This window comes from Rhinolophus sinicus, chromosome 1, assembly GCF_057876585.1.
Source record: "Rhinolophus sinicus isolate RSI-liver-muscle chromosome 1, RSI-T2T, whole genome shotgun sequence".
In the NCBI taxonomy this organism is placed as follows: Eukaryota; Metazoa; Chordata; class Mammalia; order Chiroptera; family Rhinolophidae; genus Rhinolophus; species Rhinolophus sinicus.
In genome coordinates, this window is record NC_142501.1 from 177,660,794 (window position 1) to 177,676,632 (window position 15,839).

A 15,839-nucleotide genomic window follows, 5' to 3' on the forward strand; every position below is an offset into this window, starting at 1 on the left:
CGGCTAAGGAGAGCTGCTGCCTCTGTGGCTGCATTCCTTCCCACATCCTGCTTGGGAAGAGATTCAATAATGTGATAACATCAGCTCTCCATCTATTCATACACATAAAGGTTTTTTTCCCTTGGGGAAGTACATACATCCTACGGTTCCGCTGCCTGCAGGCAAGGGTGATTGGTTTGAATCAGTTCCCTATTATAATGTATGAGATTCACAGATCTTGAGATTAACAAACTTTACTTACTCATTTGTTAATAAAAGCTATGTATGCGTTTCCCGGATTCAGGGCTCAGTCCTTTAAGGCTGGAATCCCTTGGCCCCACTTGCCTTCTATTCTTGGCTAGTGTATTTCTTAACCCTGTGCTGCCCTCCTCGCTTCCCACAACTTTTGTTGTGCAGGACATGACAGTTGGTTTGCAGGCACATACTAGGTGTAGTGAGCTGGAGCAGGACAAATACACTTCAAATAGTTATTTTTATGTTTATAGAGTTTCTCTTCTGTTAAGACTCAATTAGCTTACCTGTACAGCAGTGAAGTTTGAAAGTATATAGTTTCCACTTTCCAATGTCTTCTGGAACTCTTGTTTATAGAGATCATTCCAACAATTCTTCCATACACAAGCTGTTTATGTGCAGATTACACATTTTCACCAACATTGTTCTGGCATAATTGTTGGGTTTCTTTAAAATTCTTTGACAAATGCCATCAAACTTTGTTGTTTTATCTAAATTAATTTTCTAAGTTGGCCTAATATATGCTGGGTGTTGACCACTATTTGGTATTAGTATTTTAAATCTTTCCATTAGAGGATTGTTGAGAAAAAAATCACCTTAATGTTTTTCTTGGTCAATTTTGGGACAAAGAATTAATTCAGCTTGGATCTCAGTTTGAATCTCTATCTAATAAAAAGGCTGCTGTATTAACTTATTAGCAATCTGTGTTATTCAATGTTAAAGCTGTATTTGTCAACTATAAAACAGTGAAATAATTCTTGGACTCTTAAGTGAAAAGGGCTTTTGGCATTGTGTGAAATAAAATGACAAACTATCTTGCTTTTATCCATTATGGTTTAATACTGTAATTGTGAAGATCATCTGTCAGACTCTTGACCCTCTAATGAAACATGACAAGCAAGACTACAGTGTTGCTGGTTCAAACTAAAGTAGACGTTAGCTCCACTTAAGAATGAATGAAAAAAAATGACCAGTCCAAAAATTTTTATCCAAATTCTGAAATAATGAAAGAGAAAACTGACAGTAAAGCACAGTCATTGTTTTTCGTATAGCCTATCTTAATAAAAATATTTCTTAATCATGGCAGTTTGCATCATAATTTATAATAAAAGATGCAAACGCAAATAACTCAGAAAGTAAGGTAGGTTTCCAGGATTTATTAAATTTTCTCTATAGAGAACAGTATGAGTATCCAGAAGAATTTCCTTTCCTACAAGAATTTCCCATCTAACAGTAGAAATAAACTGAAAGATTTTTATGAATCTGGGACAACTATAGCAAAATGAAAAACACAAAAAAATAGAAGATTTAGAAGATTATAAAGTTAAATTTTGGAATTCAATCCCTTGACGTATAGTTCAAACTATTTGACATACAGAAGGGGCTGTTTAAATTCAGCTAAGCCTTTATATTTTTATGAACTCTTAAGTTAGTATTCTTTTTTCAAATGAAGGGGGAAGTAATGTGAGATGCAATTATAATCATCTTGTGGAGTGAAAGAGGTGTACCTAGTTAATAGATGTACGCGTCTAATTAACTGGCAAATTATCACAGAGGTTTTAGTGTCAGAGCCACCTGGAGACTCATATTGGGAGGGAAGCCCATGTATATGTATGAATAGGTATGACTACATGTTAAAGTACTTAATGAATTAAGATGAGGCATAAAATTTACGAAATTTATTTTGGAGTTCTTTCATCAAATACAACTGTTTGTATGTGTTTATTTTGTTTCTTTAAAAATTACAAATATTTCTAATTCTCTAAGTATTGCCTGAATTGCCCTTGAAAATAAATATTGGAACACATACACTTTGAACAGTTACATTTTTGCTCAGGTATCTCTTTTCTAAATCAAGTGTATATGTGTTCACTAAACATTTAGTATTTAGGTAGATTCCTGTTAGACTGTGCTTCTTTGGAACTTAATGTTAGAAACTAATTTAAAGAAAATGGCCTATTTACATTAGCTTCATGTTCCCTTTAATTTTAAAGCTCTTTGTTCTGTGACTAAATAGTAATTATGAAGATAATAGTAAATGATTCAATTTGAAATCTTTTTCTAAGTTCTCAGTTTGTTTTTCGTTTTGTCTGGCAGGGGTTGAGGGGATGGTGTCTAGTTGATATTTTGACCCCAGGGATTTGTAGTAGCAGCAGTAGTGATTGAGAGAGTCATGAACTTTTCTACTTAACCTTTTTTAGCTTGCCAACAAATAGCCCCCGTTTCTTCTGGTTTGGGGTTGTGTGTGTGTGTAGTATAGTATATCTCTTCACCTTCAGAGAGTTGTAGAGGATGCAGCAATGTTAAGAGCAGAAGAGAAAATTTTCTATATTGTATTTTAACCTAAGACAATTAATTGGCTATGAATTAATAGAGTTTGAAACTATTTTCTCATTTCACCTTGTCTTAGAAATGGGTAACATGATCTATATTTGCTTATCATATAATTGTATGTGTAGAAAACTCAGGAGACTTGAAAAATCACTTTTTAATAATCTCATTAATAAGAGAATGACTAAATATTTAATAATTATACAAAATAGCTCTTTTCTACTCTAGGCATAAACACCTACACATGGTAATGGGAAAAATTCAGTTCTCACTAATGACAAAAATCTTAAAATTTGTTGAAATAAATTTAACAGTAAACCACAAGATCTGTATAAAATAGGAAATTTTACTGAGAGACCTAAAACAAGATCAGAACAAAGTTAAATACATACATTTAGTGAAAAGGAACACTTCATAGTGTAAAAATTCAAATTGTTCCAAAATTAAAATATTAATATAATTCCAGTTATAAACCCAGAAGTGTTTTTATTCATTTGTTCATTCACTTTGAAATGATTAGATGAAATGATATTAAAGATCTCATGGAAGAAAGAAATCTGAGAGAGTAGCTAAAAAGGTTGAAAAAGAGCATATGTAGTAGTAGCAGAACCAGCCTTATCAGAAACCAGGATATTAGATAGAGCCAGTGTAATTACATCAATATGGTGTTAGTGTAAGAATATACAAAGCTCATTGGAAACAAAAGTGACTTCAGAAATGCATTTCGGTATATGAGACAAAGGTGGTATCATAGTTTAATTCTGTGGGAAAAGGTAGAGTATTAGAAACTACTCCTGACACAAGAAAATAAAAGTAAACCCTAACCTTAGGCCACATATAATTTTAGTGAATCAAAGACTTAAATAAAAACTAAATGAATCATAATATTATAAGAAAACTGGGGCATTTGCTGAATGCTCAAGAGATTCTTAATCATGGATGGAAATCCAGATGCTATAAAGAAAATTAGAATAAAATACATAAACAAAATCAGTAGATTACTGATAAATTTGGGGAAACAAAGTTACATGGATGACAAACAGCTAATGCCTCTATTATACAACGTTTGAACACTAGGCAAAGGATGTGAATAAACACTTTACAGGAAAGCAAGTCCAAATGGCCAGCATGAAGAAATGCTGCTTTTTTAGTGTTAAAACAATTACATATTACTCTAAACCTATCAGACTATTAGGAAATAGAGAGTGATCTGTATTTTTTAGTCAGGTTACTGGGAAAAGAATACTCTTAATTCATAGCTGGAGGAAAAGTGAAATCTTTCGTCTTTTTTGGAAAGCTTTTGGTAACATCTATTAAAATTAAAATACCAGTAGTCCCATTCCTGGGAGCCTATCTCATAAAACTAAAAGAGCTGTTTACATGTACAAAGCTGTTTATTGCACTATTATTATCAATGGCCAAAATGAAATTACAGCAAAAGAAAGTGAAAATGTACGTGTACAGGAATGGTTGAATAAATTGTAGTATATCTACACTATGGAATATGTCTCAGTTACTTAAAAGCATGAGTTAAAGCTATCCAGGTTGACTTGGAGTAATTTACAAGAGTTATTAAGATAATCAAGATGCAAAAATGTGTATTTTATGATCCCATTTTAGTTAAAAAAGCTTCCAAAACTTGATGCATGTATCTACACATGATCATTTGAGTATGGAAAAAAAAAACATGAAAGGTTAAGCAACTTAGGTCACTGACATATGAATGGAGAGATTGATATGGGGGAAAACAAATCAAAAAAGGAGAAGATAGTCTTATATTTATGCATTTTAGTTAAATGTTGTGTGTGGGTGTAAAGAAATTAAATAACATTGAAAAAATAAAATTGAAAATAGTTGTTTGTTTCATGGGTCACAGCTAGTGAGCACCATTGAATTCTATTTCATAGTAGTTTGTTGGATGCTTACTGTGTGCGAGACAATGTGGATGTTGTGAGTGATACAACTATGGCAGAGTTACCAATAGTTATTACATCAACAATCGTCAACAGTGGTTTATTGCTCATTGTGTGCTAGGGCCTGTTCTAAGAGCATTACATGTGTCACCTCATTTAATCCTCACAACAACCTGATGAGATAGGTGTCATTATCATCTTCATTTTACATATGAGAAGAAAAAGAAAATAAGAAGGTTGTATGGCTTATACAGTTTAAGTGGTGGAGCCAGGAATTGAACCCAGATGGACTAACTCCAGAGGCTGCACTGTTAATCGTTAAAATACGCTACTTTCTCTGTCCATGAATTGCTTGGTTATGGTGAAACAGCAGCAGTATAGGAAACAAGGAAAGCAGTGTCATTGTTGAGGTATGAACAAAATATGGGAGCCTAAAAAAGGAAGGAGTTGATCTGACTGCAAGAATACAGAAAGTTTCACGTAAGAATCGGTATGTTAGTTGGCTTTTCAGAGTAAGAAGTCATTCTGTAGATGGAGAATGCACAGAAAGACATTTTAGATGGGAAGTATCTGATTAGCACAGTTATTAAAATGGAGGTTTGTGTAGGAAAAAAGCCAGTAATCTAGTGGGACTGACTCACACGTTGTGTGAGAAAGTAATGAGACAGGAGGGCATTTTCATGCAATGTACTCTGGACTATAGGCAATAATAAATCACCGAATGTTTTTGAAAGAGTAGTGATATGCTCTGGGAAGAACATGTTTCTGAAGTTTCTAGCCCGGATAAATAGAAACTGGGAAGTTGGATCTAGGTTCTGTAAGATTCTAAAACAATCTTCACGTACTCATTTTATCATTGTAAGAAAATTAGAGAATTTAAGATGTATTTGAAAAGGAGGAAGGATAATAACCAGAGGAGACCTAAGTCTTTTGTTGGTCTTTGAGTTCTCAGCTAGAAGAAATGCTTTAAAAGAATGGAACAAATATATAAGAAATAAAAGGTTTTTTTTCTCTCTCACATGTAGTATAGTTTAATGGAAGACTCAATAGACTACTTTGTGAAATGTTCTAGATTTTAGACCTGGTTCAGTACTAAGTCTATAAAGATACATTAAACAAAACAATAAGAGAGAAAACTGGATTACAATATACTGTTATAATTTTTAAATACAATTCTTTCCATTGTCATGCTAGCCAAAATAATTTATTCCTACACTACTAGGCAAGCTTTTAAAATAGTTTCATCTGTCAAATACTAAACCATTTAGATAAGTGAAATATAATATTCAGGAGAGATTGTTGTTATTTCCAGCTCCCTAAGCCAGTTGCCTCAAATTGACTTAACGACATTCATTTTGAGATGAATTTGAAATGCGTCCAGTCATGTATTGGCTACATTCTAGGTGCTCGAAAATCATGTTAGTATAAAAATAATTTTTCATTTAATTTGGTATGTATCATCATGTTATTAAAGCTTTGCTACTAGGTATTTACATGAAAATTATATTCGCTTCAATGGCAAGAAACTCTTAATCTCTTTTTTAGAATATTACTATTATTGAGTGGCTGTATATTTAGAAAATATTGAGTGACATTTGAAGGAAGATGAACAGATCTTAGCAGTACTTGTCTCCAAATGAGTTTTATCATCAATAATGGTATAATTGTCAAGAGATATTAGACATCTATCTGTCTTCCATCCATCTACTAAAGTGACAGAATGAATTACTATTTTAAAATTTATACTGTATTTTTAGATCCGATAACCTTGAAACTAAATGTACCATTTCGAGATAATACCTGCAAGGAAGAGAAACTTTTAAAATTGTGCTGCCATGCATAGCATAAGGGATTTTAGGACTTGCTATCTGATCATGACACTGGGTTTATATTGAGACTGGCCCTTTGGGACAGTTTTTGCTTGCAGTCAAGTATATTTTTTTGATGATGGTGATTATCTGAAACACTTTTATAGTCTAGTTATTTAAATATAAAAATAGGCTTGCCCTTTTTCATTATTTTTCTTAGATTGATATTAAGAAAAGAGAAGAACTAATAGCTATAAACTTTTAGGTCTTACCAAAAGTCTTCAATTGCAGCGTACACTTAGACCAGTAAATGGAGTTTCTGGCTTATGGAACAGAGAGATTAGACCATAAAGAGCCTCTGGTGCCTAATGGTGTACAGGATTCTAAGAGAAAAGAAAGGGCTTGGTGAGCATGTTTGAAAGTTCCAGCAGGAAAATACAGCTGTCTTTATATCTTTAACAAGGGCTTCCAAGAGGAAATGCTTGGAATGAGAGCTGGAGTGCTGACGGGTCATCAGAAGTTGCAGTCAGATTCTATCTAAATTTAACAAGGCCTAAAATGTGGCAATTCTTTACATTGATAGGTAGGTAGCTGGATAGATAAAGGAAGTTATCTGTCCAGCTGGAAAAAGGAAAGAAGGACAGAAGGAAAGCCAGAACACCGTTCTAAGACTCTGCTGGACATATATGTGTTATGCAGGAAGAGAAGAGGCTTTGGGCAAGACCAAGGTCACACTGACACTAAAGGGGCAGGTAGAAAAGGCCAAGAACAGATGTTTGGAGACTGGTGTTTGAAGTTAAGAGAAAGTGTATCAAAAAAGGAAGAAATCTGTTTCTACAAAGATAAACAAGTAAGGGGATTGAGAAAAATCCATTGGATTTGCCAAGATAACATTTAAGACCTTTGCCAGAGTAATTTTTAGAGACTTTTGGAGGACTTGGTTAGATTCTGGTTTGAAGAGTGATAAAATGGTTAAGTTGGAGATGCAGAATTAATGACCAATTCTATTTTACTTTAACTCTTTGAAGACTACATATTTTCTTTAAGAAGGCCAAGTAGATCATATGCTGTCATATAGGAAAGAGAGTATTCATTAAGAAAAAAATTTATTTTGGTTATTAATGCTTCTTAGTACTAGAACCTCTCATGAAAATGATCATTGTATACTTACTGCCCCCCACTACCAGCCAGAAGCTGAGAAATTTTCTATTAGAACAATTTCAATGTCTTAAATCATAAGTAAATATAAATATAGAAATCTAGATTTACATAAAAAATTTGGATGATAAAGATTCACTATTGAGATACACTGTCATGGTTTGTGGGATATAATACCCTCTGTATTTCACCCAAAAAATAATACCCTCTTTATTTTACCCAAGTTCAAAATCACTGAAGATATAAGCAAATGAGTCTTCAGATTGAATTAAAAATAACTGCTTTGAAATTGAGAAGGCCTAAAATGAAGGACAGGGCTCATTTGTAGAGTCACAAAGACACGGCTAATACTTCAACACTGAGTTAGGTATATTTACTAATTTTGCACTGGTACAACTGGACAGCCAAAGATATGGAAGAACAGAGAATTCTTGACTCTTCAAAAAGATTCGGAACCCAAGAGCGGCTGAGCCATGTATGTCCAGTTCTTCTTTTTCAACTTATTCATCAGATAAATCATTCTTCTCCTGTAAAATGGAGATGGTTGGTGGGCAGTTGCCAACTAAGGAGGCAGAAATGACCAGAAGTGTCACTGTAATAGAATTCCTCCATAAGGAAGCTTGAGGCCAATGGGAAAGGAGTTCCCTCCCCAATCATTTTATTTACCAACATACTCTTTTAAAATTGACGCATAATTCACACAAACTAAATGTACAGGATTTAAAATGTACAGTTTGATGAGCTTTGACAAATGTATATACTCATGTAATCACTATTCCAATTAACACAAAGAACATTCTAACACTTTATAAACTGATCACAGTAAGAATTCTTTAAGTACTAACCTGTTAGTTCATTTAAAATGCTTAAAATCATATTAAATTCATAATAATCATGCTGATAGCTTTGGTTGTCTCTAGATAAAGAATTTTAAAAAAACTTTCCCTAAAAAGATATCACATCATTAATAGGCATATAATTATTCCCATGGAGAGACTGAATGATTTTTTACTGATTACAAATCTTTTAAAAGTGGAATGTTCTATGTAGTTTTTAGTTATGTACTATATAGTCTTAAATAGTTTAGTTGGCTTCACTGATCGCTTCCTATCTTTAAATGTAAGATCCTGTATTTATGCTTTTAATAATATAGAACATATAGAAGGTGCTTAACAGGTGACATTTACCTTCCTTTCCCTATTGGCACACTTGGGCTCTTAAGTTGTATGATACAAAGGATGGTAACTAGACAGCTTTCTGCAAATGAGAAATTCATTCCCTTATTTAGTCAGTTAATGAATACCTACTGTGTACCTCCTATAGGCCAAGGGATAGGTATAATGCAATGACTATACAGTATACATCTGAGGGGGATATGTTCCAAGACCACCAGTGGATGCCTAAACCAAGGATAGTACTGAACCCTATATATATATATATATTACTATGTTTTTTTCCTATACATGCATATCTATGATAAAGTTTAATTTATAAAGTAGATACATACAACAGTAACTAATAATGAAATAGAAAATTATAACAATATACTCCAATATAGTTATATGGATGTGATCTCTCTCTCAAAACATCTTCCTGTACTGTACTCACCTTTTCACTTAAAGGAAGCACTTTATGTCTTCTCTTTGGCATATCTCAGCTTTGGGACAATCATTAAGTAAAATAAGGGTTACTTGAGCACAAAAACACTGCGATGCCGTGAAAGTCGATCTGATAACCAAGGTGGCTACTAAGTGACTAATGGACAGGGAGCATACAGTGTGGACAGCTGCACAAAGGGATGATTCATGTCCGCGGTGGGATGGAGTGGGAAGGTGAAAGATTTCATCAGGCTATTCAGAAAAATTGCAATTTAAAATTTATGAATGGTTTATTTTGGGAATTTTCCATTTAAAGGTTTTGGACTGCAGTTGACCATGAATAAATGAACCAAAAAGTGAAACTGCAGATAAGGGGGAGACTACTGGAGCTGACAAGGTGCTCCATACAGTATAGTGGCGCAGCATACATGAAAAGTTAAACAAAAAATATAATTACAAATTGTGAATAGTGCTGTGGAGATGAGTGCAGTGATGGAGAATGACCCTGGAGGGTTAAGGAAGAGGAGAAGACTTAGAATGGGCAAGGATGGTCTCTGGAGTGGTGACCTCTAGGCTGAGACTTGAGGAGGGGATGGCAAGGAGGGAACACAGCGGATGAGAGAGAGGAAGGAATAGATAGAAAAGGCCTAAATGCGAGTATGGGTCGTACTAAATAAGTCCTAACTGCTTTTATTACCTGTTGACTGGTAGTTTTGATAAATTGCTATAATTTGACTAACATTATAAATGTTATTTTTTTCTCAGTGTGGTGATGATTACTTTTTATTACTTTTAATAATATGAACTTAGATATTACACATTATTTACACTTTATTTCAGAAAAATCAACTAATATCTATTTAATAAGATTTAACAAGTATACCTGACATACGATGCTGACAAGTTATTTTTAGCTTATAGAAGGGAAACATATGTAGTTTTCTTTTTCTTTAGAAAAAAATAAATTTCTCAAAACTATCTAGTTCCTCTTAAGGAGATAAATACTAGCTTTGGTTGTGAACGATAACCTGAGAGTTTTAATAAAATGTAGGATTACTGGATTAGTCATAGTTTATACTAGGCATCAATCACTAGAGCATGTGTCAGTGTTTGATGTACATTTTTAAGGCTACTTTTTCCTGGGTTGACACAGAAAATAATTTCTCATTTTATAACAGGGGATTCCATTATATTTTTAGAATTATTATGAGCTGGTAATGCACAAAAGTCTATTGAAATGTATACCTTACTTTGAAGTGAGGAAATGCCTGAAATTCTAATATAAGAGCAGCAATCCTGGGGAATGGGGGGGGGGGGGGGAAGTCCTTGGTATCCTATTGGGGTGTCAATGAAGTCAAAACTATTTGCATAATACATCATTTGTCTTTTTCACTGTGTTGACATTTGCAGTGACAATGGTGCAAAAGCAGCTGTGGGTAACAAATGGCCCATGCTTTAGTCTGTGTGAATTAGGGTAGTAGTAGCACCAAACTGTGCTAGTAGTTATGGTATTCTTCACCATCTATACTTGAAGTGAAAAACACCAGTTTCAATTAAGAATGTCTATGACAAAGCAGGAAGTAAATTTTTTTTTTTTTTTTAAATCTTAACCTTTGTGTACATATTAAAAATATGCTATTTGATGAAATGGTAAGTACCTATAAAACACTTTCATTACATTGCAAAATCTGCTGGTGGTTTTGATGAAAAGCACTTGTTCAGATATTTGAGTTGTATGCTGGCTGAAGTACTTTTTGTTAATGGAGTAACTTGTGTTTTTTTTTTCAGAAGAACTAACATTTTTCGTATTTGGCACACATTTTCTCAGAAATGAATGAAGTTAATTTGTCTTTTAAGAAAAAGAACTGGACAGTATTTGTTGCTGGTGATAAAATTGGAGTTTTTAAGAAAAAATTAGAAATTTGGAAGATTTGTATCACCTTGAGCTTGACCACTTCCCATTACTTAAAGAGTCTTTTAATAAGATTAGTGATGATATTAACAAATGCGAAATTTTGAAATAATACAATGAAATTTGTCAATGTTTGGAAACTATGCATAACTCTGTGACTTAATTTTTTTAACGACCAATGTATTGATGATAATTATCTTGCATGCATAAACTGTTCAAAGTGAAAGAGAGCAATAAATTTTAATGTAATAATTGGAAATTTTCATTAAGATTGTTTCAGATGTCACATGGCAACTAACCTTTAAAAAACTACCACTTGTTAAGTTTTGGTGTAGTACCAAAGATTAGCTATGATTATCTGAAAATGCTAGTAGAATGCACTCCCTTCAACGATGTATATAACGGGGGTGCCAAAAAAATGTATACAAGTGATCACTTTGGTCAACGTTGCTCAAGCAGTAGTTCGCTGTAATCAGAGGTGTCTGGACGCTGATGGTAACCACTTTGAGCACCTCTTTTAATTGCAGAAGTCAAACCTGACTTGTGTTCATCTTTTGTTAGAGGTGTGTATTGAGTATTACAATTTTAATAGGTTTTTCCTTTCTTAAAGTGTGTATATATATTTTTTGGCACCATCTGTCTGTGATGAGGCTGAATGTTCTTCATCTACTCAACCAAAACAACAAATTACAAAAGATTGAGTGTAGAACCAGATACGAGAATCCACTTCTGTTAAGGCAGATATGATGAATATTTGTAGAATAATACCATCCTTTTCAATAAATTTTTTTGTTTTTGAAATAGTTATTTTTCATTAAAATATTGTTATCAGATAATAGTTTTATAATTGTTAGATTTAAATGAATTACTAAAATCTTAAAAAGTCTCACTTTTAAATTTTAGTATGTTAAATATCAGTAGAAATAATTGATGTAAAAAAAACTCTTTAGGATCCTGAATAATTTTTTTTAAAATTTATTGGGTTGACAATTAGATTTCAGGTGTACAATTCTGTATTAAGATTTTGATTATCTGTGGTCTAGAGGAATCCCCATATAATTTAGGAGGAGAGCATAGTTTTATAATCCAAAATGTACATGTTTTGGCTTAAATCAATATTTTGATTTGAAGTGTTTTTCAATTGGTAGTGTTAAAGTAGGTTTTACAGTTATCTGACTTTGTATAATTTTAGTTCATATTATTCTGAGACTTTTGTAAACCTTCATTGATATTTTATGTCTTTAAACTACAACAGAAGAAGCATAAAATGAAACAAAATACTATTTGCAAAGCTATCCAGTGTTTTTTGGTGGACTTTAGTTTTTTTCAGTAAACTATGAGTGGTTTCCTGAACAAGCTAAATAAGGTATAAGAATGCTGAAAAAGATGTTCTGTGACAATCTGTGGAATATTCCTGGTATCTTACATATACAGGATGAATATTTCATATCTGAGTTAAATGGATAAAATTTCATTTTAAAAATGTGTAATAGTACACAGTCCTTTGCTATTTTGGAATGCATGTGAAAGTTAACTCACTATAATGAGTTCCCTTTGCCTGTTAGTCGTAACCGTGTGTCATGTAACATATAATGGCCATATGCTTAGTGAGGTTTCTGATTTCTTTTTTTAATTCCATAAGCAGATAATCTCAGTGATACCTTGAAGAAGCTGAAGATAACAGCTGTTGACAGAACTGAGGATAGTTTAGAAGGATGCTTGGACTGTCTGCTTCAAGCCCTGGCTCAAAATAGTAAGTTTCATTATATTTACTCAAATGCCAAACAACAAAATCAGCAGTCATTCTGAAATTGGTATGGAGTTTATCACATAACTTGAATTCTTTTGAATTCTATCCCTGAATACAGAAGTTGTTGTACATGTTCCACCCTCCTACCCCGCATATCCACCCCCAAGGTACTGAAAGTCGAGTTGATAAGCAGAAGAAAGGAGGAATTGATTGTTAGTGATGACATTAATACCAGTCCCAGAGAGAGGCCATTATTTCATTCCTAACAGATAAGCGCTGTAGTGGTGCTCAACACCTATTTTCTTAACACCTTTTCTTCAAAAAAAGACCGTGTTTATTTGTGGGGAGATTGGGGAGGAGAAACAAAGGGGAGCTTAAAACAATTTTTTTTCTGACCTCTTATGGCCACCTTTTTAATAATTTTATTTTAAAATAATGTGTGTGCTTAGTTTTAATTGGCAAGACTCATTAGCAGTCTTCAAAAATCCCTTAAAATTTAGGTAAGTCTTGATCTTTGGTGGTATGGTAAATAATGCTACAGATGATTATACATACAACTCATTGACAAACACGTTGTATTGCATTTGATCCATCATATTTCTGTTCATTGATTTCTGTATTATGACAGTGAATAGACAGGTACAGAATGATTTTCATTCGTTCCCTTAATTCTGCTTGGTCTTGCTATGGTTTGCACTATACTTGTTTTTCATTACTCCATCATCTTATCCTGGGACTACTTATGTAGGTGGCAAAGAATTCAGGAGAAAGTATACATATTGTTAAAAGTTTCAATTTCAAGCATTCAAGAGATATATGTGTTATTTTTTTATTTTTTTAGTAAACTGATTAGAAAATCTAGAATAATTGATTGTAGCACTCCATCAAAAAGCACATTTTAAAGCCAGTTTTGAAATTCTTTTTTAGTAATTCTCTTTGCTTTTGAGATTGTAACTCTGTCAAGCTATTTAATCTTAGGAATAACAGAGAAGAGTTGTTTAAAACAGGAATTCAGTAAGAGCTTCTGAATAAGGCTCATGGTAGTAAAGAAAAAGAACAAGCATGGAGAATGTCCAAGGCTGTGTTATCCATTGTAGTAGATACATGTGGTTATTTAAGTCTAAAAATTAAATTAAATTAAAAATTAAGTTCCTTAGTCTTTTCAGTATCACTATTTGGCTAGTGACTGCCTTATTGAGGATCACAGATATAAACCATTTCTGTGATCACAGAAACTTCCTTTGGATAGCATTGGTCTAAAGGATTAGAAAGCACCATGTGATGACCTGATTTTCACACATGCCTACATAGGCAGATATACATAATCACGTAATTAGTCTAAGTAAATTGAGTATCTCAAAAGTTCATTGTTTTTTTAATAAAGACACATGACTTTATCCAACCAGTCTTGTTTTTTTTTTTTGTTTGTTTGTTTGTTTTAAATTTTATTGGGGAATATTGGGGAACAGTGTGTTTCTCCAGGGCCCATCAGCTCCAAGTCGTTGTCCTTCAATCTAGTTGTGGAGGGCGCAGCTCACTGGCCCATGTGGGAATCAAACAGGCAACCCTGTTGTTCAGAGTTCATGCTCTAACCAACTGAGCCATCCGGCCACCTTCTCAAGTTCATTTTTTTTGAAGAGTTGTTTTATTATAACATTTGTTTTTAACGGCCCAGTTTTATTTCTCTATTCAGAAAGAAGTAGAATTTTCTAAGTGGACCATTTGTTCAGGAGCTAAAGGACTGGTGGAGATGTCCTTGGTGGAGGGTTGCTCAGTCCTCTCCTGGTAGACAGAGAGATGAAGAAGATAAGTGGAAAAAGGAAGCAAAAGGTTATTAACTTTTTAAAGAACAGATTCAAGAAATATTGCAAAGTATGTAATTGTTGGGTTAAATTTGAGACCCACTGCGGACTTACTCATTGAACTCATTTGTTTAAAATGGTCTTGAAATTATTTGTCATGAGCTACTAAGACGAAACAACTAAAAGATATTAATAAACACAATAAACTCTACCATTATAACTGTTGACTCCCCAGGAAGATAATGAAAGGAATGTCTTTTTAAGAATCTATATCAAAATTTGTGTCCTTACATCTAAGACGATTGACACAAAAGATTTGACATAGGAGGAGAGAGTTCATGCAGATGTCCAGTCTTTTACTTAAGAGTGATATCTGTCATTGATCGAGCACCTACTGTGTTCTCAGCACTGGACTTGGGTCTGTTATCTTAATCTTTCCTATATGCTCAAGAGGAGGTATTATCATCACCATTTAAAGGATAAGGAAACATCCTATAACATTACTTGCTTTGCTGTGGCAGAATCAGTTTGGATTTAATAAAAAATTACATTCTACGTAAAGTGCAACTTTTTTGCTGAGTTTATAGAATGTGCAAGTGTATGCAGAAGCTAGGTTTTAATATTGTCTTAAAGTTTTGCTTTTTCTTTGAAATAGTTTCAAATTGTTAGTAGTAAAGAGGAAGGTAATATATAAATCTTTTTTTCCCCTTGATCTGTAGACTGGTATATTTATTTTATAGGTATTTACTGATATATTTTATAACATTAGCCTCTGGCTTTTAAACAAGAAAAAAGTAAAAATACCAGTAAAGTGTTTATTTTCCGTAGTTCTTCCCTGAATAAAGTGATTGTTCCATTGCTATTTTTCTCCTCTTAAAAGTAAAATTATAAAACACCTAACTTAGGTGAATCTGTACTAGTTTTTGGTTTTGGTTTTGTTTTTTACACAGAGACCTTTTAGTTTCATAGTTTTTCCTTAGTGTCAGATGTTTTAACTAGAAATACCGCTGCACCAGGATTGTGCCTCATCAAGAAATAATTCTCCAATCTGAACAAGATAAGATGGTAATGTGTGTAATGGGAATCTAAACTTAAAATTTTATTTTATAATCTACTAAGCTATCATTAGAAAGGACATTTCTGAAAGGAAAGAAATTATGCTTTAAACATTTTTATACTGTGGGAATTTAGTATATTCGAATTGTATATTACAAATGATTATAATCTAAAATTAGAATATTTACTTCGATGAAAAGTATTTAGTGTCTAGTTCCACATTCCTAACTTTATGTCATAATACTCACCTACCTGTTGAATTCTTATTTCTTAGCCCTCG

The 15,839-nt window shown here is 33.1% G+C and overlaps 1 protein-coding gene across 8 annotated transcripts in view; it reads left to right on the forward strand.

Annotated features, from left to right (window-relative positions):
* The window catches only part of RAP1GDS1 (Rap1 GTPase-GDP dissociation stimulator 1), a 130,558-nt gene that overhangs the window by 16,811 nt on the left and 97,908 nt on the right, over window positions 1–15,839 (forward strand). For 4 of the 8 annotated variants that reach the window (XM_019741118.3, XM_074323294.2, XM_019741120.3 and 1 more), the window contains exon 2: window positions 12,594–12,704. In XM_019741118.3, the coding sequence (XP_019596677.3) occupies window positions 12,594–12,704 (111 nt within the window). The remainder of the gene's footprint in view (window positions 1–12,593; window positions 12,705–15,839) is intronic. The other 4 variants (XM_074323298.2, XM_019741119.3, XM_019741122.3 and 1 more) reach the window with 1 other exon arrangement.